This window comes from Calypte anna, chromosome 3 (assembly GCF_003957555.1).
Source record: "Calypte anna isolate BGI_N300 chromosome 3, bCalAnn1_v1.p, whole genome shotgun sequence".
Lineage (NCBI taxonomy): Eukaryota > Metazoa > Chordata > Aves > Apodiformes > Trochilidae > Calypte > Calypte anna.
In genome coordinates this window covers 3,556,720-3,583,496 of record NC_044246.1, presented here as the reverse complement: position 1 = coordinate 3,583,496, position 26,777 = coordinate 3,556,720, and the positions used below count along the sequence as shown (strand labels likewise).

Below are 26,777 nucleotides of genomic sequence, written 5' to 3'. Positions count from 1 at the left end.
AGTTTAATTTACTGGCATTGTTCTGGAATGTTTGGGAAATGAGCAAAACAAAGTGCAGTTAAAGCATCAGTGACCACCTACCTAAAAATCTGTACACATTAGTATAGTCTGTTGTCCAAACTTCATTACTTGTAACCTAACAGGTTATTGCATCATTTCTTTTGTCAAACAACCCTGAAGTGATAATAAACAAATACAACTCAGCCATTCAAAGCCTGTTTTGCTCATAATCTAAATTTAAGATTTAAAATCAGGAAGCAGGAAATTGTGATATCCTGGTGAAACCTGTACTCAGACAGCAGCTGGAATTAGAGGTATTCTGCCAAAACACTTCCACAAAATCCAAGGAAACTTTCCCTGGGTTAGGCTTCACTTTGTGGCTTTCCAACTCAGGCACTTAAGGGGATACATCTCTTAAAAAATTAAACTATTTCTTGTTCAATCTCAGCTGTGGCTTCTCATCCAAATTTGAGGAATTATAGTAGCCAAACTGATTTTTTTTTGGCACAGCAATGCCAAGGCAGTCAGGAACCAAACCTCCATCTTCACACCTGCAACCAAACCAGCTGTGCAAGCAAAGTTTGCAGCACAGACCTGGCCTCATTTACCTGGGAAAACTGCCAGGAAACAACAAATTCCTTCATTGACCAAAAAACAGCTGCCTGGCACCTCAATGCTGGAAGTTTGCCAGACCTGAGTTGATTCCAAGCCCAGCAAAGTCAAGTGCAGGTAAATTCCCTCCTTTTCATAGAGTGGCCAAGCAAGGCTGGTTTGTCCTGTTACAGGTTTTAATAATCACTTTATATGTATTTAAAATTGCCTTATGGAAGGCAGAGTGAACAATTATCACCACTTTACAGCCTTTCAGGCATAAGCATGATATTAACTGAGATCAGTGCCTTGCAAGGGTACTCTACTATACACACATTTATCACAGTATCTTTCTACAGTTGCTCTATCTTGCTCATTTTCATCTATATTAAGCTCCCTTCTTGGCAAGGAGAAGGCAGGAAACATTACACCAGTCCAGTAACATTATTTCTTATTAAGGTTAAAACCAAGTAAACAAACAAACAAAAAAATCAGTCCTAATATTTAAAACAAAGAGATCTCTAAACACCTAAACCAACCAAACCAACCAACACAAAACATTCTGGCCCTTTGATAATTCCCATTAAATAATTCCAGTAAATTACCACATTTTCACTCAATTTAACTACAAGCCACATGATATTTGAGTTAAAAAAATATACATTCTAGTATTTACAGTATTACTTTCAGCTTGCATTTGTGTACAACAATCAGTTTAGATCAAAAAGCAAGTCCATGCTTCTGGCAGTTATAGGGTTCTTAGCTATAAACTAATTTAGTTGAAGCTTTTATGATTTAAAACTGCATTTCAGTCTGGCTACTTTTCACTTCAAAAAAGAAAATTCTGAATTTTTTACCTTGGACAGAAAAAAAATGCCACTGAAGTATTAATCATATTTTATTTATATTTCCAATTCATTATTGCTTGCCACTGAAGAAGAATAAACCCAGCACACATAATCATTTATCATCATGAAAGCAGTGTGGTACTTGCCACTAGCAAGAAAAGATCTCTGTCAGGTTTTTTTCTGATGTTACTGGCAACAGGCTAAATGTCACCCAAAAAACCCCACAGTAAGTATCTCAACCTATACACTAAGTGGGCAATTAAAGGAACTTCAGTTTTCCACAGGGCAGATTTCTGAAGATGGTTTGGTTGGGTTTTTTTGGGGGGTTGAAGTGCCATAAAAAAATTGTTTCTACAGATGAGAAAAATACTCCCCAAATAACCAACATCCTGATTTTAAGAGCACCTAAACAATGAACAACTAATAGAATAATGACTCTCCTAGCATAATTATTCTCATTTAAAAAACCCTACTTGAATCTGTTTTAGTCAAAGCTTTTGCTGTAATGGATAATTCCATAGAGTGATTTTTTTTAGGGGTTCAAGCAGAAAACTTACCTGCAGCATGGTTGAAAAATGTCGAATGGCTTCATCATACAAACCATTGCCAATCAACACATAAGCAATTGCTAACAAAATAAATAACAAATGTAAGTAAAACAGGGGGGAAAAAAGCTCATTTTTTAAAAATACACTTCACAATTTGGCTGTTTTGAATCTAAGATCCTCCCTTGCACTGAAGATTTCAGTACTCAAATGATATCTGTCAACCATTACCCAGCACTCATTAATTATTCCATTCACACTCTGCTCAGCAGAATTGGGGTTTCTGGTTTGGGGTTTTTTTCTCTCCTTTTTACAAGTTGTTCAGGAAAGGGTCCATGTTTGCTTCTAAATGACTTAGGACTGTGGAAGATGCCATAATCCCATTTATTAGACCCAGATACTTTCAGAATTATAAGTGAGCCTGGCTACCACTGGCTAACTTTTGGTTTTTTAGCAGTTCCCTCAGAGGACATCTAATTCTGTTTGTTTGCACACATAATCATAAACTTGACCAGCTCACAGTAAGTTTTTCCTTCACCTGAACTATGTAGGAAAAAACCTCAACTAAAGTGATTCCATTAATTATAAAAATGAGATGAAAATTACAGAATCCATGTTAAAACTATAAAAAAGCTTTAAAGTTCTTCCATATCCCCTCACTCTGGAGCAGAAGCTAAGTGTTGGAAAAAGAAACAGACCACTGGTTTAGAAACATGTTCCTGTAATCTCCACAAGAGATAAAAATACAGCCAAGTCACAAGACTGGAAAGCTGTGGTTGTGCTTGCATGACTGAAGTTCAGTTCTCACAGCTGAGTATCTCAAGATTGTTCCATTTTGCATGTTTTAATCTCTTACAGTTCTTAAATCTGGACAAAACTCTGTCCACATTGCCCACAAAAGACAATTATCTTGCAGACCAGAGCTAAGTTATACTTTAACTTTTCCCCAGGCAGTTGGCATGAATGGCAAAGAGTGGAACTAAGAGTGGGAATTCACCCTTCCCCATACTTTAATGAGTTTTAGCAGTCATTCAAACAGAATGGAAGAGGTGCCTATCAGCTTAATTATTTACTAAACAGGAGAAGAGAAAATGAAGTGAGTTGGAAGGAAGGTTTTTTTAACAGGACACAGACACTTCCATGCAGGCAGAGCCACATTGTTTTGGCAGTGTTCATTAAAGAAGAACAAGTTAAGATGAAAGAGAAATAAGAAAATGTATTTAATCCAGAGCTTGCCTCATTCTTAGAGTATTTCTATCATGCAGAGGAAATGCTTGTGTGCAAGACAAGCTTTTGCCTCAGTACATAAAGAGCTTCACTTGGTAGACAAATAGAATTGCCAAAAAAGGAAAGAAAATTGAAGGACAGGTTGAGGAGCTCTTGAATTTTCATTTTGTTTTCCTCCAAGGCTACAGAGTTCACAGTATCACTGTATGCCTTCTCAGCCATCTCTTTGCTGCTTCATAATACCTCTGCTTCCTCCAGAGGATACCAGTTTGGAGAAGCAGCACAGGTAACCCCTTCCTCAAGTCACAGAATCACAGAAAGTCAGGGTGGAAGGACCTCAAAGATCCCCTGGTCCAACCCTTCTCATGTTATTGTTTATCTGAGATGTCTCAGCACCCCCTTGAGCTGAGACTTAAAACTTTCCAAAGTGGAGGAATCCACCACATCCCCTGGGAGACCATCCCAATGTCTGACTGTCCTCACATGGAAAATTTTCCTCTTGTGTCCAATCTGAATCTCCCCAGGAGCAACTTGTGCCCATTGCCCCTTGTCTTGTCCATGGGACTCCTTGGAAACAGGGAGTCTCCATCTTCTTTGAAGCCTCCTTTAGGTACTGGAACATCACCATAATATCTCCCCTGAGCCTTCCCTTCTCAAGGCTGAACCAATCCAGACTTCTCAATTCTTTAATAAAATTATTTCCTGCTAACTTTATTTGAAGTGCCTTCCTTTTCTGCACTGAGAGTGCTCTGAAAAACATCAAGCAGCAGCCTGTATAAGGACATAATTCAGAAAGCCTTCCTGCTGCCTCTAAGCCTTGATGGGAAGAGTGCATGGTTAGGGCAAAAGAAATCACAGATCTATGCTTGATGGAAAGCATATGCCATTGGTAAAATTTTCTGGATGTTTGAATAGTTTTACTCACCAATAATGGCAGAAAAAGGGAAACAAGAAATAGCTTAAATAGGATTTTATCAAAATGCTTAAGCAGACATGATGAAGAATTCCAGTGAGCAAAGGAGAAAAGATTTTTAGTAAAAGCAACACAGATTTTCTTTGTGCAATCAGAGAACACTCATCTTCAGACTTAGTAGAATCACTTTAAAATTAACAAACCACACAAAAGAGATTTTTAAAAAATCACCAGTCTTGTTTGAATACATTCAGTGCTAATAATTAGCAGATAATTCCCTGCACAAACCTTATATAAGGCATCTTACCCAATTCTTCATTTGTGTTGTCATTATCAGTAGCAAATGGAAATCGTTTTTGCTCTGCAAGCAGCTTTGCTTGACTCTGTAAAACATCAGGGATGTGGTCAGCAAACCAGAATTTAATAGAAAACCCATGTCTTAAACCCATAAGAGAATGCCTTAAATCAAAAAGCTAAAACTAATGTGACTGCTTTAAGGTAACTGGAAACAAATTAATTCCTAAGTCTTCCACAGGGAGGAAAACTGCTCTTCAGTCAGGTGCTGTTTTTATCCTCTCTAAATAAGTCTCACCAAACCCTCCAGGTGAAAGGAAATTGTCAGCACTTTTCCAGGGGCTGATGTTTCTACATTACATTCTACAGATTAACCTGTAGTTTGGAAGCCTAAATCATAGGAAAGTTTATGCTCTCTACCCCATTAATTACCACTGCCTCCTTTAAAGGGAAGGAACTACCCAAGGATAACACACTGGAAGGAAAATCACTCCAGCAATAAAGAGAAGTTTAACTCTAGTGCCACATTAAAGTAGAAAGGCTGTCAATTTAACTGTAGCTTCCTATTAGTTATAGACTTTCTTCAGCTAATTAAAGCCTCATCTAAGGTTTCTGTTCCCCAAATAAAACCCCTCAGAAATATTCTCTACTCTGTTCATTTTCACAAGTATCTTCCAGAGGCAGCTGTGAGCCCACCAGAGAAGTTTGTTAGAAAAATACAATGTGCTCATGGAATTAATTGGCCTTTAGGAAACAAGGAGGGGGAAAATAACTTCTCTCACAGCTCAGTTATCTTTGTACTTCAGCTAAACAGCACACAGGAACATCTTTAACTTCAGAGAAGACAATTAAACACCTTAGACTTCAGTTAATATATTTAAATTCATCACTTCTAATGAGAGGACTGCACTTTGTCTTTCTCCCTTCAACTTTTTTTGTTCAATGAAAAATAGCCTCACTGCTTGTGTCCATGGCACTAAATGATACTATAAAGCAGAAAAGTCACTGGCCAAACCCCATGGCACAGTTTCTACCCTGTTCATTTAAAAATCTTAGCAATTACAGGAAAGTTTGGTCTGCTCTAAAGCTTGAGTATTTTGTAGGGTACAGGAAATTAAGAAAAGTATTTTAAGACTATTGATTTTACTGAAATTAGAGATCATGTGTGAGCAAGGGGCACTCAGCAAGAGAAGCACCACATTGTTTTCTCCCAGTTCTCATCTGCCTTGCAGGGGAGGGAGGAGATCCACACTTTTAACACATTCTGAATCCAGTTATAGGTTAGATTCCTGCAGCACAACATGCAAAAACTGGGAGTTCCTCTGTTCTCAAGAAATGAGAGAAGAATTTTTAGCCCAGCATCAACTCCATGGGCTGAATTGTTGCTCTTTTCAAAACAAACTTCTTTTTTGAAACAGAGATTTTTAACAAACTAATATACATCTCCTGCCCTTAAAAAGAATTGCTGGTACCACCAGACTAGACCAGACAGAAGATCTGACCAATATCCAATCAAGGAATGCTGAGGGAGAACATTCAAGGTAAAGAATTGTCTTGATGCAATAGAGCAGCTTTATTTTTAAGTGTCACCATTGCAGAACTTGTTTGAAATTAGAATATTGTTTCTATGCTTCCCAATAGCAAATAATATCTATAAATTTGCAAGGCTTCTTTGCATATTCATATGAGAAACATTAAAAGATTTTCAATATCTGTGACTCTACTGACTGAAGAAGTAACATCAAACTCTGTGTTCTGATGTAGACTGAAGATTGTATTTGTTCAAGATCAATAGACTAAGAGTTGTGTTGCAAGAAAACCAATAATCAAAAATAATCCTCTTTTTACCAGCAGAGATACTCTTCTTTCATTAGTCTCCACATACCATGACTGTATTCTATTTACACCTCCTTACTGTATTACTCCTACACCTCCTTAAGTAGTTAATATGGGTAAAAATAAACACACCTTTCCCTCAGTCAGCCAGAGCCTCTGCATTCCTAAAAATGAAACAAAATAAGGGGCAGACTAATCCAGGTGGAAGTCAGCCTTCAGTGGAAACATCACAATTAGGTGAAGCTGCTGACAGCCCTAGAAACTCATGAAAGAGTCCTCTGAAACCACTTTCACAAGCAGCCTGAGTTCATTCACACTTCAGCCTTCTGGAGACCAATTCCTACTGCTGATTGGATTTGGAGTTATTTGTCTGAACTTCATTCTAACTTGTTCTGAAGCTACAGTGATCTGCAGCTTCAACAATCTGCTAACAGTGGGTTTGTGCATTGTATTTTTGGACAGCATACCAGAATTTTTTCTGTGTTGAGGGAAAGCACAGACTCACAAGATGAAGTCCCCCCCACGTCACAGTCGGATTCACGGAAGTGTAAAAATGAGGAATCTGTGGGAAAAGAGAGGAAAATACCTTCATGAACTCAGAGAGCTACATCTATGTTTTATTATCACATCTCACATTTCCTTGTGTTCATCTTCCTCATTGGGCAATCCATAGGGAGAATCCTCATGGAGTGCTTCCCATAGCACTGCATCCAGGCAGCCAGGGAAGAAGCAGTTGACTTGACTGCTTTTCTAGGGTTAGTTTCATCACTGCTTCTCCATGCACTTTGGGCTAAAAATACATAGGAAAAAAATTAAAATGAAGCTGCAGAAAAAAGGGAGGAGTGAGTGGAATAAAAAGGGAGAAAGATGGAAGCACATAAGGAAGGTATGGGATAGGCACACCCCCATTTAGCATTATGATTCCATTCTCTGGCACAAAAATTAAAGACAAAATTCTCATTCCAAAAGCAGAGAAGAAAATAAATAGAATGGGTCATACAGAGGTAAAGAAAGAGCTGGTACTGGGAGTCCAGGAAACAGAGGGATAAAGACTGTAAAAAGCAGACAGAACAGTAAATCACATTGACTAAACACATATACAAAGGCCCTCACAGGTATGTTACTGAGAATGCCATCACAAACAGTTTAAGGTTGACTTCTGGAAAGTCAAACACAGTTTGTTGGCAGAGCAGAGGAAAAGTTTAACAAAGGAAACAATCAACAAACCCCCCCAGGTTGATAGACAAGTGACTACCTCACCTACATGGTGCTTTAACTGCTGTCCCTAACCTGTTAGCTTTAAAATGTTTAGAATTTGAAATACTTTAAAATTTGGATATATATATTATATATAATTTGAATACTTCTAGAATTTGAAATACAAGTTAACTGAAGTTAAGGGTAGACAAGAAAGAGCAAACAACTGTTATCATCTCTTTCATTCCAAGTCAAACACCACATTTTAAGAGATCTTCTCATGTTTGTAAATATAAAGCTTAAACCCTAAATTTGAAAGGCTGGGGGGCAGTGTGTGTTTCCAATTCCCTTTTAGCAGTGCTATTCAAACATTTTGGTTACATAAAGGTTGCAATGGAAAAAAGAGGGAAAGCCATCTTACAAAGAGATGTCAGAGCAGCTTCTAAAATCAATCCCTGTCAACATAAACTTGGAACTAAGTTGAGCCACAAACAATCAGTGCTGGGAGAAGTTTTACAATGGAAATGAGAGTGGTGCAAAGCAGAAGATCAAAGTTCAGCAAGTCCTGGTAGAACAGAGGCTCAACACCTATGCTTTCCAGAAAAAAAGCATTGCCAGTACAATCTTTCAACACTTCCCTTTGTTCCTTACATTGGACAAACTGTGCTCAGTTATGAACATATTTACCTGTTCTGGGTTGGGGCTTGAAAGTCAGTGAAGAGCCCCTGCTCTGGACTCACTGAGCAGTTTTTGCTTCATAAATTAAAAAAAAAGAGGTGCAGACACACCTGACCTACATCCAGAGTTCTCTCTGCATAACAGCAAGGATAAGAACAAGGCTATAATGTAGCAGAAAGGAGTAAGAACAGCCCATCTGTTAAAAACTACAGAGGGGAAAAAAAAAAACCTTTCAAATCTTGCAGTTCTTAGGGCAACAAATAGTTTCACTCAAAGAAAAATTAATCTGATTTTGTCTGCAAGGCAGACACAGTAAATCTGTACTCCACTGCCTCACTAACAGCTGTTTTATATCTTCATTGATTTAATAATTGTTTAATATCTTCATCGATGATTTAGATGAGGGGATTGAGTCCATCATCAGCAAGTTTGCAGATGACACTAAGCAGGGGGGGAGTATGGATCAGCTGGAAGGCAGGAGGGCTCTGCAGAGGGACCTGGACAGACTGGAGAGTTGGGATGATCCCAGGGGATGAGGTTCAACATTCCAAGTGCCGGGTCCTGCACTTTGGCCACAACAACCCCATGGGGAGCTCCAGGCTGGGCACAGAGTGGTTGGAGAGCAGCCAGACAGAGAGGGACCTGGGAGTCTGGATTGACAGGAAGGTGACCATGAGCCAGCAGTGTGCCCAGGTGGCCAAGAAGGCCAATGGCATCCTGGGCTGGCTCAGGAACAGCTTGGCCAGCAGGTCCAGGGAAGGGATTCTGCCCCTGTGCTCAGCTCTGGAGAGGCCACAGCTTGAGTCCTGTGTCCAGTTCTGGGCCCCTCAGGAAGTTCAGGAAGGAGATTGAAGTGCTGGAGCAGGTCCAGAGAAGAGCAAGGAGGCTGTGAAGGGATCCAGCACAAGTGCTGTGAGGAAGGGCTGAGGGAGCTGGGGGTGTTGAGGCTGGAGAAGAGGAGGCTCAGGGGAGACCTCATCACTCTCTCCAACTCCCTGAAAGGAGGTTGGAGCCAGGGGGGGGTTGGGCTCTTTTCCCAGGCAACTCTCAGCAAGACAAGAAGGCACAAAAGGTCTCAAGTTGTGCCAGGGGAGGTTTAGGTTGGAGATGAGAAAGAATTTCTTTCTGGAGAGGGTGCTCAGGCATTGGAATGGGCTGCCCAGGGAAGTAGTGGATTCTCCGTGTCTGGAGATATTTCCAAAGAGCCTGGATGTGGCACTGAGTGCCATGGGCTGGGAACTGCAGCGGGAGTGGATCAAGGGTTGGACTTGATGATCTCTGAGGTCCCTTCCAACCCAGCCAGTTCTAGGATTCTATGATTCTATGATGAAAAAGCAGAAACACCAACCTGACAAACAGACCTTGGAGCTTGCAGTAGGCTACAAGAGGAACTACTTGAGATAAAAGGATTCTCAGCTTCTGGGAATGCTGTACTAAAACAAAGACTGAGAGGTTAAGGGAATTTTTCAACTGATTAATTATTTAGTGAACAGGTAAACAGCTGTGCCAGGGGAAATTTGCTGTCCTGTAAATAAGTGTATGCAAAGTACTTGAGATACCTGAGGATGTGAGTTGCTTTTATATATCCCAGTTACACTGATCTCTTCCAAACAATATCCACCATTAAATCAAAATCCAGCCTTCCCAACACGTGTCTGAAGGAGTATCCTGAGTCTTAGAAACAGGTGTAATCAAATGTTTTGCCATTTATTAACTTGCAAGGTATCCAGATTATTTTCTCAACTCTGGGTGAAAGTTTTATTGGCTTCTTGCTTAATCTTGAATGACACAGAGCAATGGTCACCTGAGATAACTTTATGATTTAATGTTTATGTCCTATGGGGCCCTGTGTTTATGATCCTTATAAAAAAATAGAGCTAATTTAACATATGTACTTAAAAGAGATGATACAGATTAAAACTAACTAAAACACTTCAAGCTATGGTGACAAAGGCACATATACAGAGGGAAAAAAAGCAGGAAAGTCATAACAAGGTATTTCTAGAAAGCTTGTTGTGGATTTGAGTGGATTACACCTCAGGGACCACAGCAGCTGTTGATAGGAGCACAGATTTTATGGAATAAGGGGGAAAGGCACAGCCCTGCAGAGAGCTAAGTACACCACTGGCTATTCTCATCCAAACAACTGAAGGTCTATATTGCAATGATGATGAAATATTTTGCTTCATCTGCATGACATGCACATTGTGACTGTGGTTTTGCACAGCACTCACACTTCATTCACCAGCACAGGTGATAACAGAGCAGACTTAAGCCACACGATCCTGATGCAACAAGCATTTAAGCACATAGAACCAGCTCTAACTGTGCCAGTATCACAAGCCATCAACTGACGAAGGACAAATCAGTTACCTGGACTCGAATGTCTTAAAATAAAAATAAAATTAATAATAATAATAATAATAATAATAATAATAAAACCCTACCCAGCAGCCCCCCAGCAACATACCCACAACCGCAGCTGGAAATTAACCCAAGCGTGGAGTGCCCATGACCCACTCAGCACAGGGATCAGCAAGGACCCAGATGCTGGATTATACGCTTGCCCAGGTGGCCAAGAAGGCCAATGGCATCCTGGGCTGGCTCAGGAACAGCTTGGCCAGCAGGTCCAGGGAAGGGATTCTGCCCCTGTGCTCAGCTCTAGGGAGGCCACAGCTTGAGTCCTGTGTCCAGTTCTGGGCCGCTCAGGAAGTTCAGGAAGGAGATTGAGGTGCTGGAGCAGGTCCAGAGAAGAGCAAGGAGGCTGTGAAGGGATCCAGCACAAGTGCTGTGAGGAAGGGCTGAGGGAGCTGGGGGTGTTGAGGCTGGAGAAGAGGAGGCTCAGGGGAGACCTCATCACTCTCTCCAACTCTCTGAAAGGAGGTTGGAGCCAGGGGGGGGTTGGGCTCTTTTCCCAGGCAACTCTCAGCCAGACAAGAGGGCACAAAAGGTCTCAAGTTGTGCCAGGGGAGGTTTAGGTTGGAGATGAGAAAGAATTTCTTTCTGGAGAGGGTGATCAGGCATTGGAATGGGCTGCCCAGGGAAGTAGTGGATTCTCCGTGTCTGGAGATCTTTCCAAAGAGCCTGGATGTGGCACTGAGTGCCATGGGCTGGGAACTGCAGCGGGAGTGGATCAAGGGTTGGACTTGATGATCTCTGAGCTCCCTTCCAACCCAGCCAGTTCTAGGATTCTATGGAATTCCCAGCTTGGACTCCCCCGGCGGTACCGCCGGCCCAGTGGGTTTCCCGCCCAGGCACTTCCCTCTCCGCCCCCCCCCCCAGTTCCCTCAGCTTCTCAGCGACAGAGCAGCGGACAGAGGGAGGGACAGACAGACAGATAACTGCGTCGGTATCAGTCAGCTAAGCAGCAGGAAGGCTCCAACGGGCCCAGCAGACCCGGTACCACCGCCGGTGCCCGGTACCGTCCCGGCCTCTCCTCAGCCACCCGCGCTCTGAGGCGCAGCTCGGCCGCGCTTCCCCTTCTGCTCCCTCCCGCCCTCCGTAGGAGAGAGGGGAGAGGAAGCAGCCCTTCCCCGGACTCAGGGCTCCCCGGTACCTCCGCCCCGGTACCGGTCACGCCCCCGGACTCACCGCACTCGGCCGAATACTGCTCTGCCCACTCCCCCGCAGAGGCGCAGCCCCCTGCCGGGCCATGGCGCTGCCGGTACAGCTCTTGCTTCATCAAGGACAAGGTGGGGTACTGCTCGGTCAAGGTCAGGACGGTCCGGGTCAGAACCAACCCCGCCAGCAGCACCCACGGACCCCGGACGGTTTCCGAACCCCCAGCAGGTGCCATCTTCCCAGTGCGCATGCGCACCGCAGCCCCGCTTCGGCGGGGACCGGAGGGCGACCCCACCGCGGGACGGGTAGGGAGGAGGCGGCCGCCGCGATGCCCCCTGGGATTTGGAGTTTGGCGCCGCAGGCGCCTGGGCCACGCCGCGACGTGGAAAACTACAACTCCCAGAAAGCACCGCGGCGACCTCCCCCCTCTCCTCTCCCAGAACCAGGAAGCGAGGCTGTTTGTAGTGCTGACAGGCCGGGGGGTGCTCCGTCTTGCCATGGCGGCGCTTGGCGCTTATCGGTGCATCGAGTGCAACAAGGAGGCGGCGGAGCTCTACCGGGATTACCGGCGCGGGGTGCTCCGCATCTCTATCTGCGTGAGTCGGGGTGGCGGAGCCCTGTGAGGTCGGGAGGGGGGGGAGGGCAGGGTGCGACGTCAGGGCCGCGCGGCACGTGGCCTCGCGCGGGGAAAGCACCCCCTGCCGCCCGGCGCGGGCAGGGTTGTTTCCTCGTTACCTCAGGATCGTTCCCGGGGACCGGGAAAAGGAGCCGACTTCCCGGGCTTCCCACTGCCTTTCCCTCCGCTTCCATGGGGTCACCTGCCTGGCAGCGTTGTCCCCGGGTTCTGTTCAGGGCGTTGAAGGCCCGAAGTGAGCGATGGCGCCGTGGTGAGGGCGGGAAGCGGCGGGAGCCCGATGTTGGGTAATGGCAGAGGGTTGGGTATTCGGATGCTAGATGAGGGGTTGCTGTGGTACCCCGGCTGCTGTTAGCCCGTTTTGTGCTTTCCGAAATGATTCCTTCATCCTCCAGGCTGCTCAGGGCTCTCCCTGCTCTCTCTGCCACTTCTGAAGTAATTTTTTTTTGACCCCATAGCATTTTCATGATGTTTAAAAAATGTCTTTGCTTCCAGTGTCTCCTGCGTTTTGTTGGAGACTACACAGCCACAGCAAAACAACTTATTTCAGTCAGTATTTTCAGCTATTTCTAAATTACTGTTTTCATAGGGTCCTCGTAGACTTGTCTTGAGTGGTTTTGTTTTGTTTTGGGTTTTTTGTTTGGTTTTTTTTTTTTTTTTTTTGTGTCTAAAAAATCGGATCACTCAGCACCCTGGAATTTCGAATTTTGGAATACAGGGATCTGCAAATACATCTTGACTAAGACTTTGGTTTTACCTGTAATTGGGTTTCATGCCGGGTCCTGCACTTTGGCCACAACAACCCCATGGGGAGCTCCAGGCTGGGCACAGAGTGGTTGGAGAGCAGCCAGACAGAGAGGGACCTGGGAGTCTGGATTGACAGGAAGGTGACCATGAGCCAGCAGTGTGCCCAGGTAGCCAAGAAGGCCAATGGCATCCTGGGCTGGCTCAGGAAGAGCGTGGCCAGCAGGTCCAGGGAAGGGATTCTGCCCCTGTGCTCAGCTCTGGGGAGGCCACAGCTTGAGTCCTGTGTCCAGTTCTGGGCCCCTCAGGAAGTTCAGGAAGGAGATTGAGGTGCTGGAGCAGGTCCAGAGAAGAGCAAGGAGGCTGTGAAGGGATCCAGTAGAATTCCTGTGAGGAAGGGCTGAGGGAGCTGGGGTGTTGAGGCTGGAGAAGAGGAGGCTCAGGGGAGACCTCATCACTCTCTCCAACTCCCTGAAAGGAGGTTGGAGCCAGGGAGGGGTTGGGCTCTTTTCCCAGGCAACTCTCAGCAAGACAAGAGGGCACAAAAGGTCTCAAGTTGTGCCAGGGGAGGTTTAGGTTGGAGATGAGAAAGAATTTCTTTCTGGAGAGGGTGCTCAGGCATTGGAATGGGCTGCCCAGGGAAGTAGTGGATTCTCCGTGTCTGGAGATATTTCAAAAGAGCCTGGATGTGGCACTGAGTGCCATGGGCTGGGAACTGCAGCGGGAGTGGATCAAGGGTTGGACTTGATGATCTCTGAGGTCCCTTCCAACCCAGCCAGTTCTAGGATTCTATGATAGCATTCCGGCTGCTCCTTACAAAACCAAGAAACCTTGTGCTTCAAGCAATTGCTAAACACTTCATATTCTGTAAGGAATTAGTTAGGTATCATCCAAATTGCCTTTGTGGTTGTGACCCCCCAGCTTGGTGCCCCCTGGCATTTTGAGAATGTTGATAGAAGATTGGTTAATTTGCTAACCATAAAGCTATAGATGTAACATGACCTTAAAGCTCTGTGTGAGACCAATGATGAATTCCTTCTTTACTTCATAACTTTGAGTCATTCAAGCATTTCTGAGATCAAAAATAGAGATCATAGGGGTCTGTGTTTGGGGAAATAGTGTTTAGCTTAACACTAAGCTGAGATATATGGATGTTTAGATCTCAGCTTCTATTATCAACAAGGAGCCCTGAAACAAGATATGTACAAATCACTGATGATAGTAGAAAGAGCTGATTCACATCCCTCTTTTCATTGCCCAGCAGACAGCTAAAAGAATTTTTTGCTGTAGAGAATATAACCCAGCTCAAAATATAGAAAAAAATCACAACAGACTTTTCAGAACCTGGAGAGGTGAGCAGTTTTCTTAGGTAGAAGAGAAACAAAGCCAGAGAGATGGATTTCTGCTGGCTTTAGACATGCACACCACAAGGCAAAACTGATTTTTAGGTTTTTTTTAGCACTAGTGTAATGTATTTTTTCAGGAGTGGGTATGAACTCCATCACATCATTGGTAGTCAAACCACGGAGTCAAAATTCATCATTGGAATATGATAAAAATGTCTTTTTCTCTGAAGCTTTTTATGTGGAGCTTCAAACTCATCTTTGAAATCAAGGGCAAGTTGGATACAAAAGGACAAGTACAAAGCTTATGCCTGCAGCCATATCACGAAAGATTTTAGCACATCTTGTAAACCAAGGTCACCAATTATGGTTATTAATTTGATAATCTCTGAGGGAAACGGGGAGCCAGCAGATGGCACCTCTTCCTCTTGGCATTTAACCATTTGAGGACTGAAGAGCTGTGACATCCCAGGGAGAAACAAAGACTGAGGTCCCAAGTTCATCACAAACATCTCTTTCCTGCCCACAATATTTTGAGTACAATTTGGGAAAATCAGCCTAATATTCATGCTGTGATTTTGGTTTAGTTTGTTTTTTTTTTTAAATTAAAGCCAGTTTCAACCAGTTTCATCTCTGGGTGCATTCCAGATGCACGTTTATTGAATGAACCTTTTTCTCACCCTGCAATTACAAGAGAGAGGTGGACTGGTGCTCCTTAAAAGAACTTAAAGGCACTTAAAAATGGACAATAAAATTCTGTTTCTAGTCCTGTGCTGTGAACATGCTGATATTTTCCCTCTTCTGGACCAGAAGTGATGGTAAAAGTACACCTAGGTGGTTCTTCAGAGGGGGATTTTTGTTAAGTATTTTGAGATCTTTAAAATGTAAATGATCTGTCAATAATAGAGCAATTTTTACTGAGAATGTTACAAACCAACCATTAACAGTAACAAAAAACCCTGTTCAGATGACATTGCCACTGTAGTATTAATCCTAGAGGGAAAAGAAGCTCACATTGAGCTAAGATGGAATAAATCCTGCATCAAAATGCAGTCAATATAAATGGAAATGGGCAAACATGCAAAAACAGAAGGGAAAACCATGCTATTTTAAATTACATACTTGCTGCTGTATTTAAGCTAAGCAGGTAAGTTTCAAAAATTTTAATTGTTCTAAATCCTGACAAAGGGAAAGAAATCCATTGCAGAGCTCAGTCAGGATTCCCCTTGTGTTTTGTAATAAAGCCAAATTGCCTGAGCAGTGCACACTTCATTTAGCTTCCCTGCAATTAAAAAATAATTGAAATGCTCTTTTATTGCAGCAGGGCAGAGAAGATGTAGGTGCTTTGAATGCAAAGCATTTATGTGGTAAGGTAAGGAAGCTGTCAAGAGGACAGAGGTCATCCTGGAAAATAAAGTATATTATTTTTCTTGTTTGCATTGCTCAGTCTACAGACCAGCTCCCTACTGGAAAACAGAAAGGAAAAACTTATAGCAGTATTTTTAATATCAGTTGTCTGAACTGGAATGCAGCTGAAGCTCTTTTTGCCAGCTTATTATAGCAATTAGCCACATCCCTAATAAATAACCCATTCCTGGAAGCAGCTCAGCTAATTACATTTGGATGTTTAAGGGTGCAGCTGGGATTAAGGGCACTCTTGCAAGATGATGAGTCTGTGTTAGTTTGCCCTGTGGACCTGTGTCCCTGTTGAAGCTCTGTAAATGTTCAAATTTGCTATAGGAGTAGTCCAGCAAAAACCAGTAGCTTAATTTTGCCAAGCTCCAAACCCTGGAGAAAGGATTTTTTTATTTTTTAAACAACAGACAAGCATAGCCAAATATTCCTAAATATCTGATTAGGCAGTCTCTAAACTTATATCCATTTTAAATTAATGAGAATACTGACATGTATTAAACACTTCTGTAGGCAAGAATAGGGTCTATTTGGCCTCTGTGAGTCAAATACTTGTTACTTTCCTTAAATTTACCATTTTAGAAGATGAAATATGTAAATAGAACTTATGCCAAGCTTGAATTTTCTTTTCAGCAACATAATCTGAAAGTAGCTCTTAGTCAGAATAAGGTGTGTTTTTTCAAGAGATGATCCCAGTTATATCTTGTTTCTGATGTCACTTATCATCTCTGTGTTTATATATATGTATTTATATATATTATAAATAACATCTGATGATGTTTAAGGAAGAAATTAAAAACTGGTTAAAAGCACAGAGAACTCCAGTTACTTCTTTCTCTCACTTTAGAACTGAGGAATTTCTTTGAGAAAGCTCAAAGAACAATGAAAAAGCTCAGGTTTCTTAAGCTGGGCCTTCTTCAGTCCTGCTCTCCTCAGGGAGATTTTTCACCCTGGTCTGAAAATGTTCTTTTATAGGACAAATTGAAAGCATAATAAATCCTGGTCTACCTGGACTTCAGAAAAGTGTTTGACACCATCTCCCACAGCATCCTCCTGAAGAAGCTGTCAGCCCCCAGCTTGGACAGGGGCACTCTGTGCTGGGTTAGGAACTGGCTGGAGGGCCGGGCCCAGAGAGTGGTGCTGAACGGGGCTGCCATCAAAATGGCGGCTGTGGTGTCCCCCAGGGATCAGTGTTGGGCCCAGTGCTGTTCAATATCTTTATTGATGATTTAGATGAGGGGATTGAGTCCATCATCAGCAAATTCACAGATGACACTAAGCTGGGAGGAGTGTGGATCAGCTGGAAGGCAGGAGGGCTCTGCAGAGGGACCTGGACAGACTGGAGAGTTGGGATGATCCCAACGGGATGAGGTTCAACATTCCAAGTGCCGGGTCCTGCACTTTGGCCACAACAACCCCATGGGGAGCTCCAGGCTGGGCACAGAGTGGTTGGAGAGCAGCCAGACAGAGAGGGACCTGGGAGTCTGGATTGACAGGAAGGTGACCATGAGCCAGCAGTGTGCCCAGGTGGCCAAGAAGGCCAATGGCATCCTGGGCTGGCTCAGGAAGAGCGTGGCCAGCAGGTCCAGGGAAGGGATTCTGCCCCTGTGCTCAGCTCTGGGGAGGCCACAGCTTGAGTCCTGTGTCCAGTTCTGGGCCCCTCAGGAAGTTCAGGAAGGAGATTGAGGTGCTGGAGCAGGTCCAAAGGAGGGCAACCAGGCTGGTGAAGGGACTCGAGCACAGACCCTATGAGGAGAAGCTGAGAGAGCTGGGGTTGTTCACCCTGGAGAAGAGGAGGCTCAGGGGAGACCTCATCACTCTCTGCAACTCCCTGAAAGGAGGTTGGAGCCGGGGGGGGGTTGGGCTCTTTTCCCAGGCAACTCTCAGCAAGACAAGAGGGCACAAAAGGTCTCAAGTTGTGCCAGGGGAGGTTTAGGTTGGAGATGAGAAAGAATTTCTTTCTGGAGAGGGTGATCAGGCATTGGAATGGGCTGCCCAGGGAAGTAGTGGATTCTCCGTGTCTGGAGATATTTCCAAAGAGCCTGGATGTGGCACTGAGTGCCATGGGCTGGGAACTGCAGCGGGAGTGGATCAAGGGTTGGACTTGATGATCTCTGAGGTCCCTTCCAACCCAGCCAATTCTATTAATCTATGATTCTATGTATGTAGGATATCCTTCATCTAACCTTTGACACCCTTATGTTCAAAAACAATCTTTTTTTATGTGCTTGGCCAGTGCTGGTGTGAATAAGTAAAAAATTGGAGTTTTCCTGTGCTACATTAAGCTAGATATTTGACATGTAAATTACCACCTATGAGAATATCTGCTCATGGTTTCCCTGTACAAAGAAATGAAGCAAGACACTGCCTTTAATTAGAGCTGCAATTTCTTTTTCAGTCTATTAAATCCTGCAGCCCTGGTGGTCTGTTCCTGATGTCCTTCCTCCCATCTCACTCTGATTTAAGACCTATCAAACTGGTGGTTCATTGAGTTAATTTTTTAAATTCATTACCTCCAACTCATGTGCTGTTACACACAGTATTTTCTGATCCAGATGAATTTGCTGGGTTTTTTTTCCTTGAGCTGGACCAAGAGCCACTGATCAGTGATCCCTTGGGTGCTCCATTCAACTTGTGCATCTGTTTGGATGTTTTTCTTAGTACAGATGTTGGACTTCTGAGCCAACTCAATGGTGACTTTTTGCATCCTCAAATTCCTCAATAATAATTTGGGTCAGTAGCAAGGGAAAGTTAACTTTGGACACAAGGAATCCCTATAAAATTGGAAAAAAACACCTAAATACCACCTTTTTGGTCTGTCCTGGGACTTTGTCAGAGCTGAGTGTTTTCCAGTCCTGCAGGGCTGACTTGCAGCAGAGCTGTGTGCATGGCTTTCTCTTCTGGCAGCACTCAGGAAAATGGGAATAGGGATGCTGGAAAATGGGAATTGAGATGTTTTCCCTCAGTTGTGCTGGGAGCATGGCAGCTGCTGGGAAGGATCAGCTGAGGAGAGGTTGGAGAAAGCAAGGAGCTGAGCTGGAAGGATCTGCAGCAGGAGAAAGCTGATCTGCAGGCAGGCACCTGGCTGCCAGCACCCTTGGTTGAGCTGAAGTGGTTGCTGTGATCAACTCCTGCTGCCTCTCTGCTTTCTGCTAGAAGTTATTTCCCCCTCGGGGCTGCTGGATGGGTCTTTTGCCAGACTTTTATTTAACCACTTTGTGGCTGCCCAGGGCAGTGAGGGAGTCACCATCCCTGGAGGGATTGGAGAAGCCTGTGGTGTGGCACCTCAGGACATGGTGATTTTTCCTGGGTTGGTGGTTGGGCTCAGTGATCTTTGAGGTCTTTTCCAACCATAACAATTCTGTGATTTCTCTGAATAGCCTTTTGCTAGCCCTTCTCATGTAACTCCAGTCAAGGAGTGACCATCCATGCATGTCAGTCAATATTATTTTAAAGGAGTTCATAGAATCCTAGAATTGGCTGGGTTGGAAGGGACCTCAGAGCTCATCAAGTCCAACCCTTGATCCACTCCCGCTGCAGTTCCCAGCCCATGGCACTCAGTGCCACATCCAGGCTCTTTGGAAATATCTCCAGACACGGAGAATCCACTACTTCCCTGGGCAGCCCATTCCAATGCCTGATCACCCTCTCCAGAAAGAAATTCTTTCTCATCTCCAACCTAAACCTCCCCTGGCACAACTTGAGACCTTTTGTGCCTTCTTGTCTTGCTGAGAGTTGCCTGGGAAAAGAGCCCAACCCCCCCCTGGCTCCAACCTCCTTTCAGGGAGTTGGAGAGAGTGATGAGGTCTCCCCTGAGCCTCCTCTTCTCCAGCCTCAACACCCCCAGCTCCCTCAGCCCTTCCTCACAGCACTTGTGCTGGATCCCTTCACAGCCTCCTTGCTCTTCTCTGGACCTGCTCCAGCACCTCAATCTCCTTCCTGAACTTCCTGAGGGGCCCAGAACTGGACACAGGACTCAAGCTGTGGCCTCACCAGAGCTGAGCACAGGGTTGATGACAAGCAGTCCCCAGTGGTCTGGGTGGAATAACAGGGCAAAACAGGAGCCAACAAATATTCTGGAGAAGTAGTGGTCTATCACTGTTTAGCAGCAGCTTCTACCTCTTGAGCCAGACTGGTGTGTGAAAACTACATTATCCGTACTCTGAAAATGTTGGTGCTTGCTCAATAGGGAAAATCAGTTGAAATATGGACATAGTTTATCAGTATGGAAGCAAAAAAAATATTTACTGTCTTCTTGAAAGGAAAAAGAGGATAGGATGATAAAGCATCTTTGAAAGATGGGGCCAAAAAGATGATCAGAGGGCTGGGGAAACTCTCCTGTGAAGAAAGGATGAGAGAGTTGGGGTTCAACTCTCCCAGTATGAGAGGGTTCAGCCTGGAGAAGGAAAGGCTCCACGGAGACCTTAGAGCAGCCTGAGAGTACCTGTAGGGGCTCCAGGAAAGCTGGGGAGGGACTTTTTACAAGGGCATGGAGTGACAGGACAAGGGGGAATGGGTTAAAGCTGGAAGAGGGGAGATTTCCATCAGATATTAGGAAGAAATTCTTCATTACGAGGGTGCTGGCACAGGTTGCCCAGAGGAATTGTGGATTTCTCATTCCTGGGAGTGCTCAAAGCCAGGTGGGATGGGGCTTGGAGCAACCTGGGCTGGTGGGTTGTGTCCCTACCCATGCAGGGGGTTGGGACAAGGTGATCCTTAAGGTCCCTTCCAACCTAAACCATTCTAGGATTCTATAATAGAAGAAATAAAAAAAAAATCACCAAAATACTTGGTCAGTTAAGATTTAACAAGATCATGGTGCATTTCTTGAGTCTTGAGAAGGTTGGGTTTTTTGGCATCTGTAGTTTATGATATGTGTTACTCTGAAGCCTCTAAAAATTGCTGTTTTATCTTTCTTTTTTATAAGGGAAGTCTGTGTGTCAACTGCAGTGTCAGGGGAGGGAAAGCAGATTTCCTGGATGGATTAAAAACTTACTGAAATTGAACATGAAATTAAGGAAATACCAGTGAAAATTGAACAAGCTAATGTGGATTTATACAATTGTGCTAAGAAAAGGGGAACATTTCATTAATTCTTGCTTTATTTCTTTTTTCCCCCCCACTAATCCTTGTTACTTTGTGACTTTCAGAAATCCTGCCAGAAACCTGTGGACAAATACATTGAGTATGATCCTGTTATCATATTGATTAATGCTGTTTTATGTAAAACACAAGCATACAGGCACATCCTTTTCAATACCAAGATAAATGTAAGTTGACATGACCATATCCTATGACTTTTTGTTGTTGTTGTTATTAAATATATATTTAGATTTGTTATAATAGCTGTAAAATCTTAAAGACTGTTCTTCTCTTGCCCTTTCACAGGTTCCAGCAAACTGAGGTGGTTATATCATGTATTTAACACATGAAAATCTAAAATTCCAGCTGTTACTAAGAAAGTTATTCACTCACTATGCCATGATACTGGGAAATACAGCAGTCATCCTAAATGTTAAAAAGAAGCAACTGTATGGAGCTGTTCCTGCATTTTTCTAGACCTTCCAATTTGCCTACCATGTTAATTAATGTTAAAAGAAGTAGGCACATAACTACCCTGGAAGAGAAAGATGTAATTTCAAATAATTTCCAAATTAAAAGAGCTGTGTTCATGCTGTTCCCTCTTGGCCAGTCCAGTGTTAAGCAACACAGATCAATACACTCACCTCATCTCTCCAGCATTAATCTGACTCAAGGCTTTTAATTAATTCAGTCCTTCTGGAGACTGGTACTTATGTTTTCTGAGAGCTTTCTGGAAAAAACTCTGCCATCTGTGGAAATGTCATCTGTTCAAATAAATTGAGATGAATTTTAAACTGCCTCATGGATGTGCAGTTGGCAGAACCAGACACTAGTGGGGGAAAAAAATAAAGTAGAATCCATGCAGAGAAATTGCATTGGTTTGTTTAAGTCTGTGTAAAATCAGAACTCACCCCACATGCACACAGTGAGTTTCCAGTTCACTGTGGAAACTGCTGGCCCTCACAACATCCTTTTCACAGTCACTTCAGAGAATATTTTACACTTTTGTTATATTTCTCTGAACTAAGAAATGTTTGATGTATCTACACAAACAGTTTAACCTAACAGAGATTGTCCCAGGGAAAAAGAAACAAAAGTTATTGGCCAGTCCACTGGATGGAGTAGCTGCCCTTAAACTGAAATTTTTGATCATATAATTCTACAGACTGTGGCACAATTTTGTTATTTTTCTGACCAAATCAGACTTGCCAATTTTAAAAAAAAAAAACAACACAACAAACATAAAGCAGGCTTTAGGAACCACAGTTAAATACCTTCCTCTGGATGGAACTCCTCATGCAGTTTTCTGCAGCCTTTAATTTGCATATCATGTTAATTGATGTTAAAGGGATGATGTGCTCAATCACTGTATCAACAGAAGAAACTTGCTGATATTTCTCAAGAAGAATAATAAACCTCTAGAGCTCATTTAGGTAGTGATTTCTGGAAGTGCATTTTAAGTACCAGTTTCATAGCAATGCTTTAATTTATGCTGATTTAATACCAATGCTTTTATTATTCTTTTATTATTCATTCATTTACCAGATTCATGGGAAGCTCTGCATATTCTGCTTGCTCTGTGAAGCTTATGTCAGGTGGCTGCAGCTACAGGATTCAAGCCAAAATTCAGATCCTGATGACTTAATCAGATATGCCAAGGAATGGGATTTTTATCAGATGTTTGGTATAGCTTCTTTAGGTAAGTTTGATGGTTGGTTCATGTCACCTGCTACTCTTCAAGCACTGAATAACTTCAGGAGTCTGTCAGCAAGCCCATATTGCAGAAATTTATACAGAAGAAATGGCATTTTGAACCCTGTGTGGTTAGTTATACACAGACTTTATAATTTAGCAGATAAGGCAGATACTTATTTTGATCCTGATTGCAGCTCAGGCTGATAAGATCAGGCTTAGATATCAAAACACTGAAAAGTGTCAATATTCAGGAATCTGAATCCCTTTACATAGTTTGAAGACCATTGTAGAGCTCAGCCTTGTTCCACATCTCATGTTGTCTTCAAGGTTTATTGTTCATTAAGATGATAAAACATTAAGGATGGTCCTTACAGGTGTAAACAGTTATTGTATCTGAGTGTTTGGGGTTTTTTAAATGAATACACAAAAATACAGAGCAGTGTTACCACTGGTAAGGAATGAGGACTTCTGTGGTCTGAAACAACATTTGAAGGCAGGGGAAGTTTGGGGGTTTTTTTATTTTGTTTAATACCTTTATTCTCAAACTCTTTCTGGTTATAGTGTTTACAAATCAGGGTTTCTCTTTGACATCCAGTGGTAAACCCAAGGCATTTATTGCCTAAGGTCTATGTGGATTTTCAGAACATGTCAGTGAAACTGTTGGAACCCTTTTTTCAGTCCTAATTCATCTGTTGCTGTTGTCATGAGAGTTTCTTTGACATCTGCATTAATCCCAATGTTACACAGGGACAATGTGTCAGAAAAAGTCTTAACAGCTCAGTGGTATCTTCACCTTAGTGTTCTTCCTCCTGCTGGATGGAAAGGGTTCATTGATGGTGACCTTTTTAAAGAGGGCAGATAGTGATTTTGGTTTACCAGGCTATCAAACAGTTGGAAAAAAAAAATCTCTCCTTCTGTTAAAAAAGAAAAGTGAAGAGTTTCTTGTGCTAAACTTCTGTGATGTGTGTGGTGTCAGAAATCATGAGTATGACAACCCTACAAATAAAATTCTGTGACAGAATCCTGCTGAATGTCATGATCCTGAATTAGCTTAAGTAAAAGCAAGATGAACACAGGAGGTGGAGGACATGTTCATATCTGAGTGTGTCTTCTAAACAGCAGTGGCTCAGTTGCATTTTGGACGTGTCACTGAAATTCCTTCCCCAAATTTTTCCTTGGCTTTGGCTCTCCATTCCCTCTTTCCAACTCCTTTTATTTCCTCTTAGAACAAACTTCATTTTTGGTTGGCATTTTTCTTACCCTGTGGTGGATGAGACCTGAGATGCTGAAGACAAAGTCTGACTTCATTTTACTGCTCAAAGCTCTGCTCTTGTCCAGCTATGGAAAGCTGTTGCTGATTCCAGCTGTAATTTGGGAACATGACTACACACCTTTGTGCCTTGCATTTATAAAAGTGTTTGTCCTGATATCAAACTCTCAGGCAATTAGAGGTAGGTTTTTGCTTTTTTATTACTACATCATTTGTATAGAATGTGTGTGAGAGGATGCAGTTGTTACAGCAGTCATTGTTATTATTGTTGTAATATTTATTAATCTGTCCTAGCTATGCAGCTGAAATAGCTCAAGCTTAAAACTGTTATTTAGACTTCAGAGAATGAATGAAACAAAACATTTTATTAAAAAAGGGGAAGCACTTCTTATCTCACCATCATCTCCTTGTGTGTGTGGTATTATATCCACCAGATGCATCAGGTAGAATTTGAGACAACTCATCACAGATCCTGGAAACATGAAATTAGAGTTCTTTGTGTGTCCAGGAAAAGAATCATAGAATCATAGAATTAGCCGGGTTGGAAGGGACCTCAGAGATCATCTAGTCCAACCCTTGACCCACCGGAGCAGTTGCTAGACCATGGCACTGAGTGCCACATCCAGTCTTTTTTCATGTTAATTTTATGCATGGCTTAGGAATGCAGACTTTCTACAGATTTGTGTGATTTCTTCTACATACAAGTTAATCTGAATTCTCACATGGTTTCTATGATCTTTAATGGTAAGTGATAAATCTGTTCTGTTTTCTTTTGCAGTTACATTGAACTTAAACAGAACACTCCCTTGGCTGGCCATCTTCTTTGGATTAATTTTGGAGAACAGTGTGGTCTGCTTCTTCCAGAAAATGGGATTGGATGTTTGAAACATCAGCCCAGACCTGAAGAAAGAGAAACCACATGCTGATCATTTGCTAGGAATGATGTCTGCCAGCAGGCTCCAAAGACACTACTTCCATAGCAATAAAGAAGGTGATAGATAAGAAAAACTTGCATGAGTGGTGAGTGTAGACAGTTTTAGGGTGACTTAAAATGAGACATTTCAGAAGTTTGCTATTTAGTGTGGTGAGCCATAAAACTGAGCTTGTTTATTTTCACGTTCAAAAATAAGAATGTGTCACTGTCCTTACAGCTTTATGAATCTGGCAGCATAGCTATGGCTGTAACAAAGAAAGGTGCACTAAAAAAAATTCATCATTGCATTTTGGCAGAAAGAGGAGGATGAATTATTCCCTTGAGAGGAAGGAAAGGAGTCAGTGGAAACATGGGAAAGCTACAATTTGTACTTCTGCAAAAACAAGTTTTCAAAGAGAAAATTGAATGGCAAGAGAAATAGCAACACTAAGTTGCATTGTGTGGAATGTTTATGTAACAATCTGAAATAACAAAATATCTAGGACTAGAGTAGTGTCTAGGAGGTGTAGTTTCAACTTGACATTTTGTGATCTTATGGAAGCTGAAAAGAGAGTGAAAAGGACTCTGATCCCCAGCGTTTGAGATAGAGCTGCTTCTGCATTTGATGTTCAGCCACTTCCCTGGGCAGCCCATTCCAATGGCTGATCACCCTCTCCAGAAAGAAATTCTTTCTCATCTCCAACCTAAACCTCCCCTGGCACAACTTGAGACCTTTTGTGCCTTCTTGTCTTGCTGAGAGTTGCCTGGGAAAAGAGCCCAACCCCCCCCTGGCTCCAACCTCCTTTCAGGGAGTTGGAGAGAGTGATGAGGTCTCCCCTGAGCCTCCTCTTCTCCAGCCTCAACACCCCCAGCTCCCTCAGCCCTTCCTCACAGCACTTGTGCTGGATCCCTTCACAGCCTCCTTGCTCTTCTCTGGACCTGCTCCAGCACCTCAATCTCCTTCCTGAACTTCCTGAGGGGCCCAGAACTGGACACAGGACTCAAGCTGTGGCCTCCCCAGAGCTGAGCACAGGGGCAGAATCCCTTCCCTGGACCTGCTGGCCACGCTGTTCCTGAGCCAGCCCAGGATGCCATTGGCCTTCTTGGCCACCTGGGCACACTGCTGGCTCATGGTCACCTTCCTGTCAATCCAGACTCCCAGGTCCCTCTCTGTCTGGCTGCTCTCCAACCACTCTGTGCCCAGCCTGGAGCTCCCCATGGGGTTGTTGTGGCCAAAGTGCAGGACCCGGCACTTGGAATGTTGAACCTCATCCCCTTGGGATCATCCCAACTCTCCAGTCTGTCCAGGTCCCTCTGCAGAGCCCTCCTGCCTTCCAACTGATCCACACTCCCCCCCAGCTTAGTGTCATCTGCAAATTTGCTGATGATGGACTCAATCCCCTCATCTAAATCATCAATAAAGATATTGAACAGAACTGGGCCCAACACTGATCCCTGGGGGACACCACTGGTGACTGGAGGCCAACTAGGCCAACTGGATGTAGAGAAGGCAAAAAACCTTGGTCCTGGTGTCAGTCAGTGTAGGTGTGCAGTTAGGCACCCTGAACATGTTTTGCATGTGTAATTAGATTTGGGGAGATACTCTATCCCCAAAAGCTTCCTTAAAACCAGGATGTTGCCAAAGGTGCTTTGTGCACAGCTGCAACAGAGGCTGCAGGTTTAGAAGGTGCAGAGGGAAAGAGCAGAAGATCTTTTAGGTGCTGCTCTGGCCTGCTTTTGGTTTGCTCCTTCACCTTCTGCCCTGAGTTTAAGAGGGCAAATTGATTGTTAGTAAGTAATTGTTACTGTATTTGTCACCTGGCTTTTAGCCAGCTCTCTGTTCATTTCAGTATGAGCTCAGCATTTGCCTCTGATGAACTTTTGTTACCCCTCTCTGTGTCCTTCATTCTTTCTACTGTCAGTTTTGTTTTGCTAATGATGAAACAGCAGTGTTTTGGTTTGTTCCTCTCGGGTTAGATTATTTATTTTTTTT

The 26,777-nt window shown here is 43.3% G+C and overlaps 2 protein-coding genes across 4 annotated transcripts in view; one reads left to right on the top strand and one right to left on the bottom strand.

Annotated features, from left to right (window-relative positions):
* The window catches only part of TTC13 (tetratricopeptide repeat domain 13), a 39,988-nt gene extending 28,002 nt beyond the window's left edge, over window positions 1-11,986 (bottom strand). For both annotated transcript variants that reach the window (XM_030448360.1, XM_030448359.1), the window contains exons 1-4: window positions 11,721-11,986; window positions 6,722-6,816; window positions 4,432-4,507; window positions 1,997-2,067 (exon numbers count right to left, since the gene is read on the bottom strand). In XM_030448360.1, the coding sequence (XP_030304220.1) occupies window positions 1,997-2,067; window positions 4,432-4,507; window positions 6,722-6,816; window positions 11,721-11,940 (462 nt within the window). In that variant the 5' untranslated portion in view covers window positions 11,941-11,986. The remainder of the gene's footprint in view (window positions 1-1,996; window positions 2,068-4,431; window positions 4,508-6,721; window positions 6,817-11,720) is intronic.
* ARV1 (ARV1 homolog, fatty acid homeostasis modulator) lies at window positions 11,866-25,223 on the top strand. 2 transcript variants are annotated; one of them, XM_030448362.1, is made up of 6 exons: window positions 11,866-11,918; window positions 12,137-12,286; window positions 20,975-21,094; window positions 22,452-22,605; window positions 23,828-24,052; window positions 24,650-25,223. In XM_030448362.1, exons 2-6 carry the CDS (start codon window positions 12,188-12,190, stop codon window positions 24,754-24,756), a joined length of 705 nt encoding a protein of 234 aa, XP_030304222.1. In that variant the 5' UTR covers window positions 11,866-11,918; window positions 12,137-12,187; the 3' UTR covers window positions 24,757-25,223. The 2 variants fall into 2 exon arrangements, with proteins under 2 accessions (XP_030304222.1, XP_030304221.1); XM_030448361.1 differs by lacking the exon at window positions 11,866-11,918 and having other exon boundaries at window positions 12,114-12,286.
* The last annotated feature ends 1,554 nt before the right edge of the window (window positions 25,224-26,777 follow it).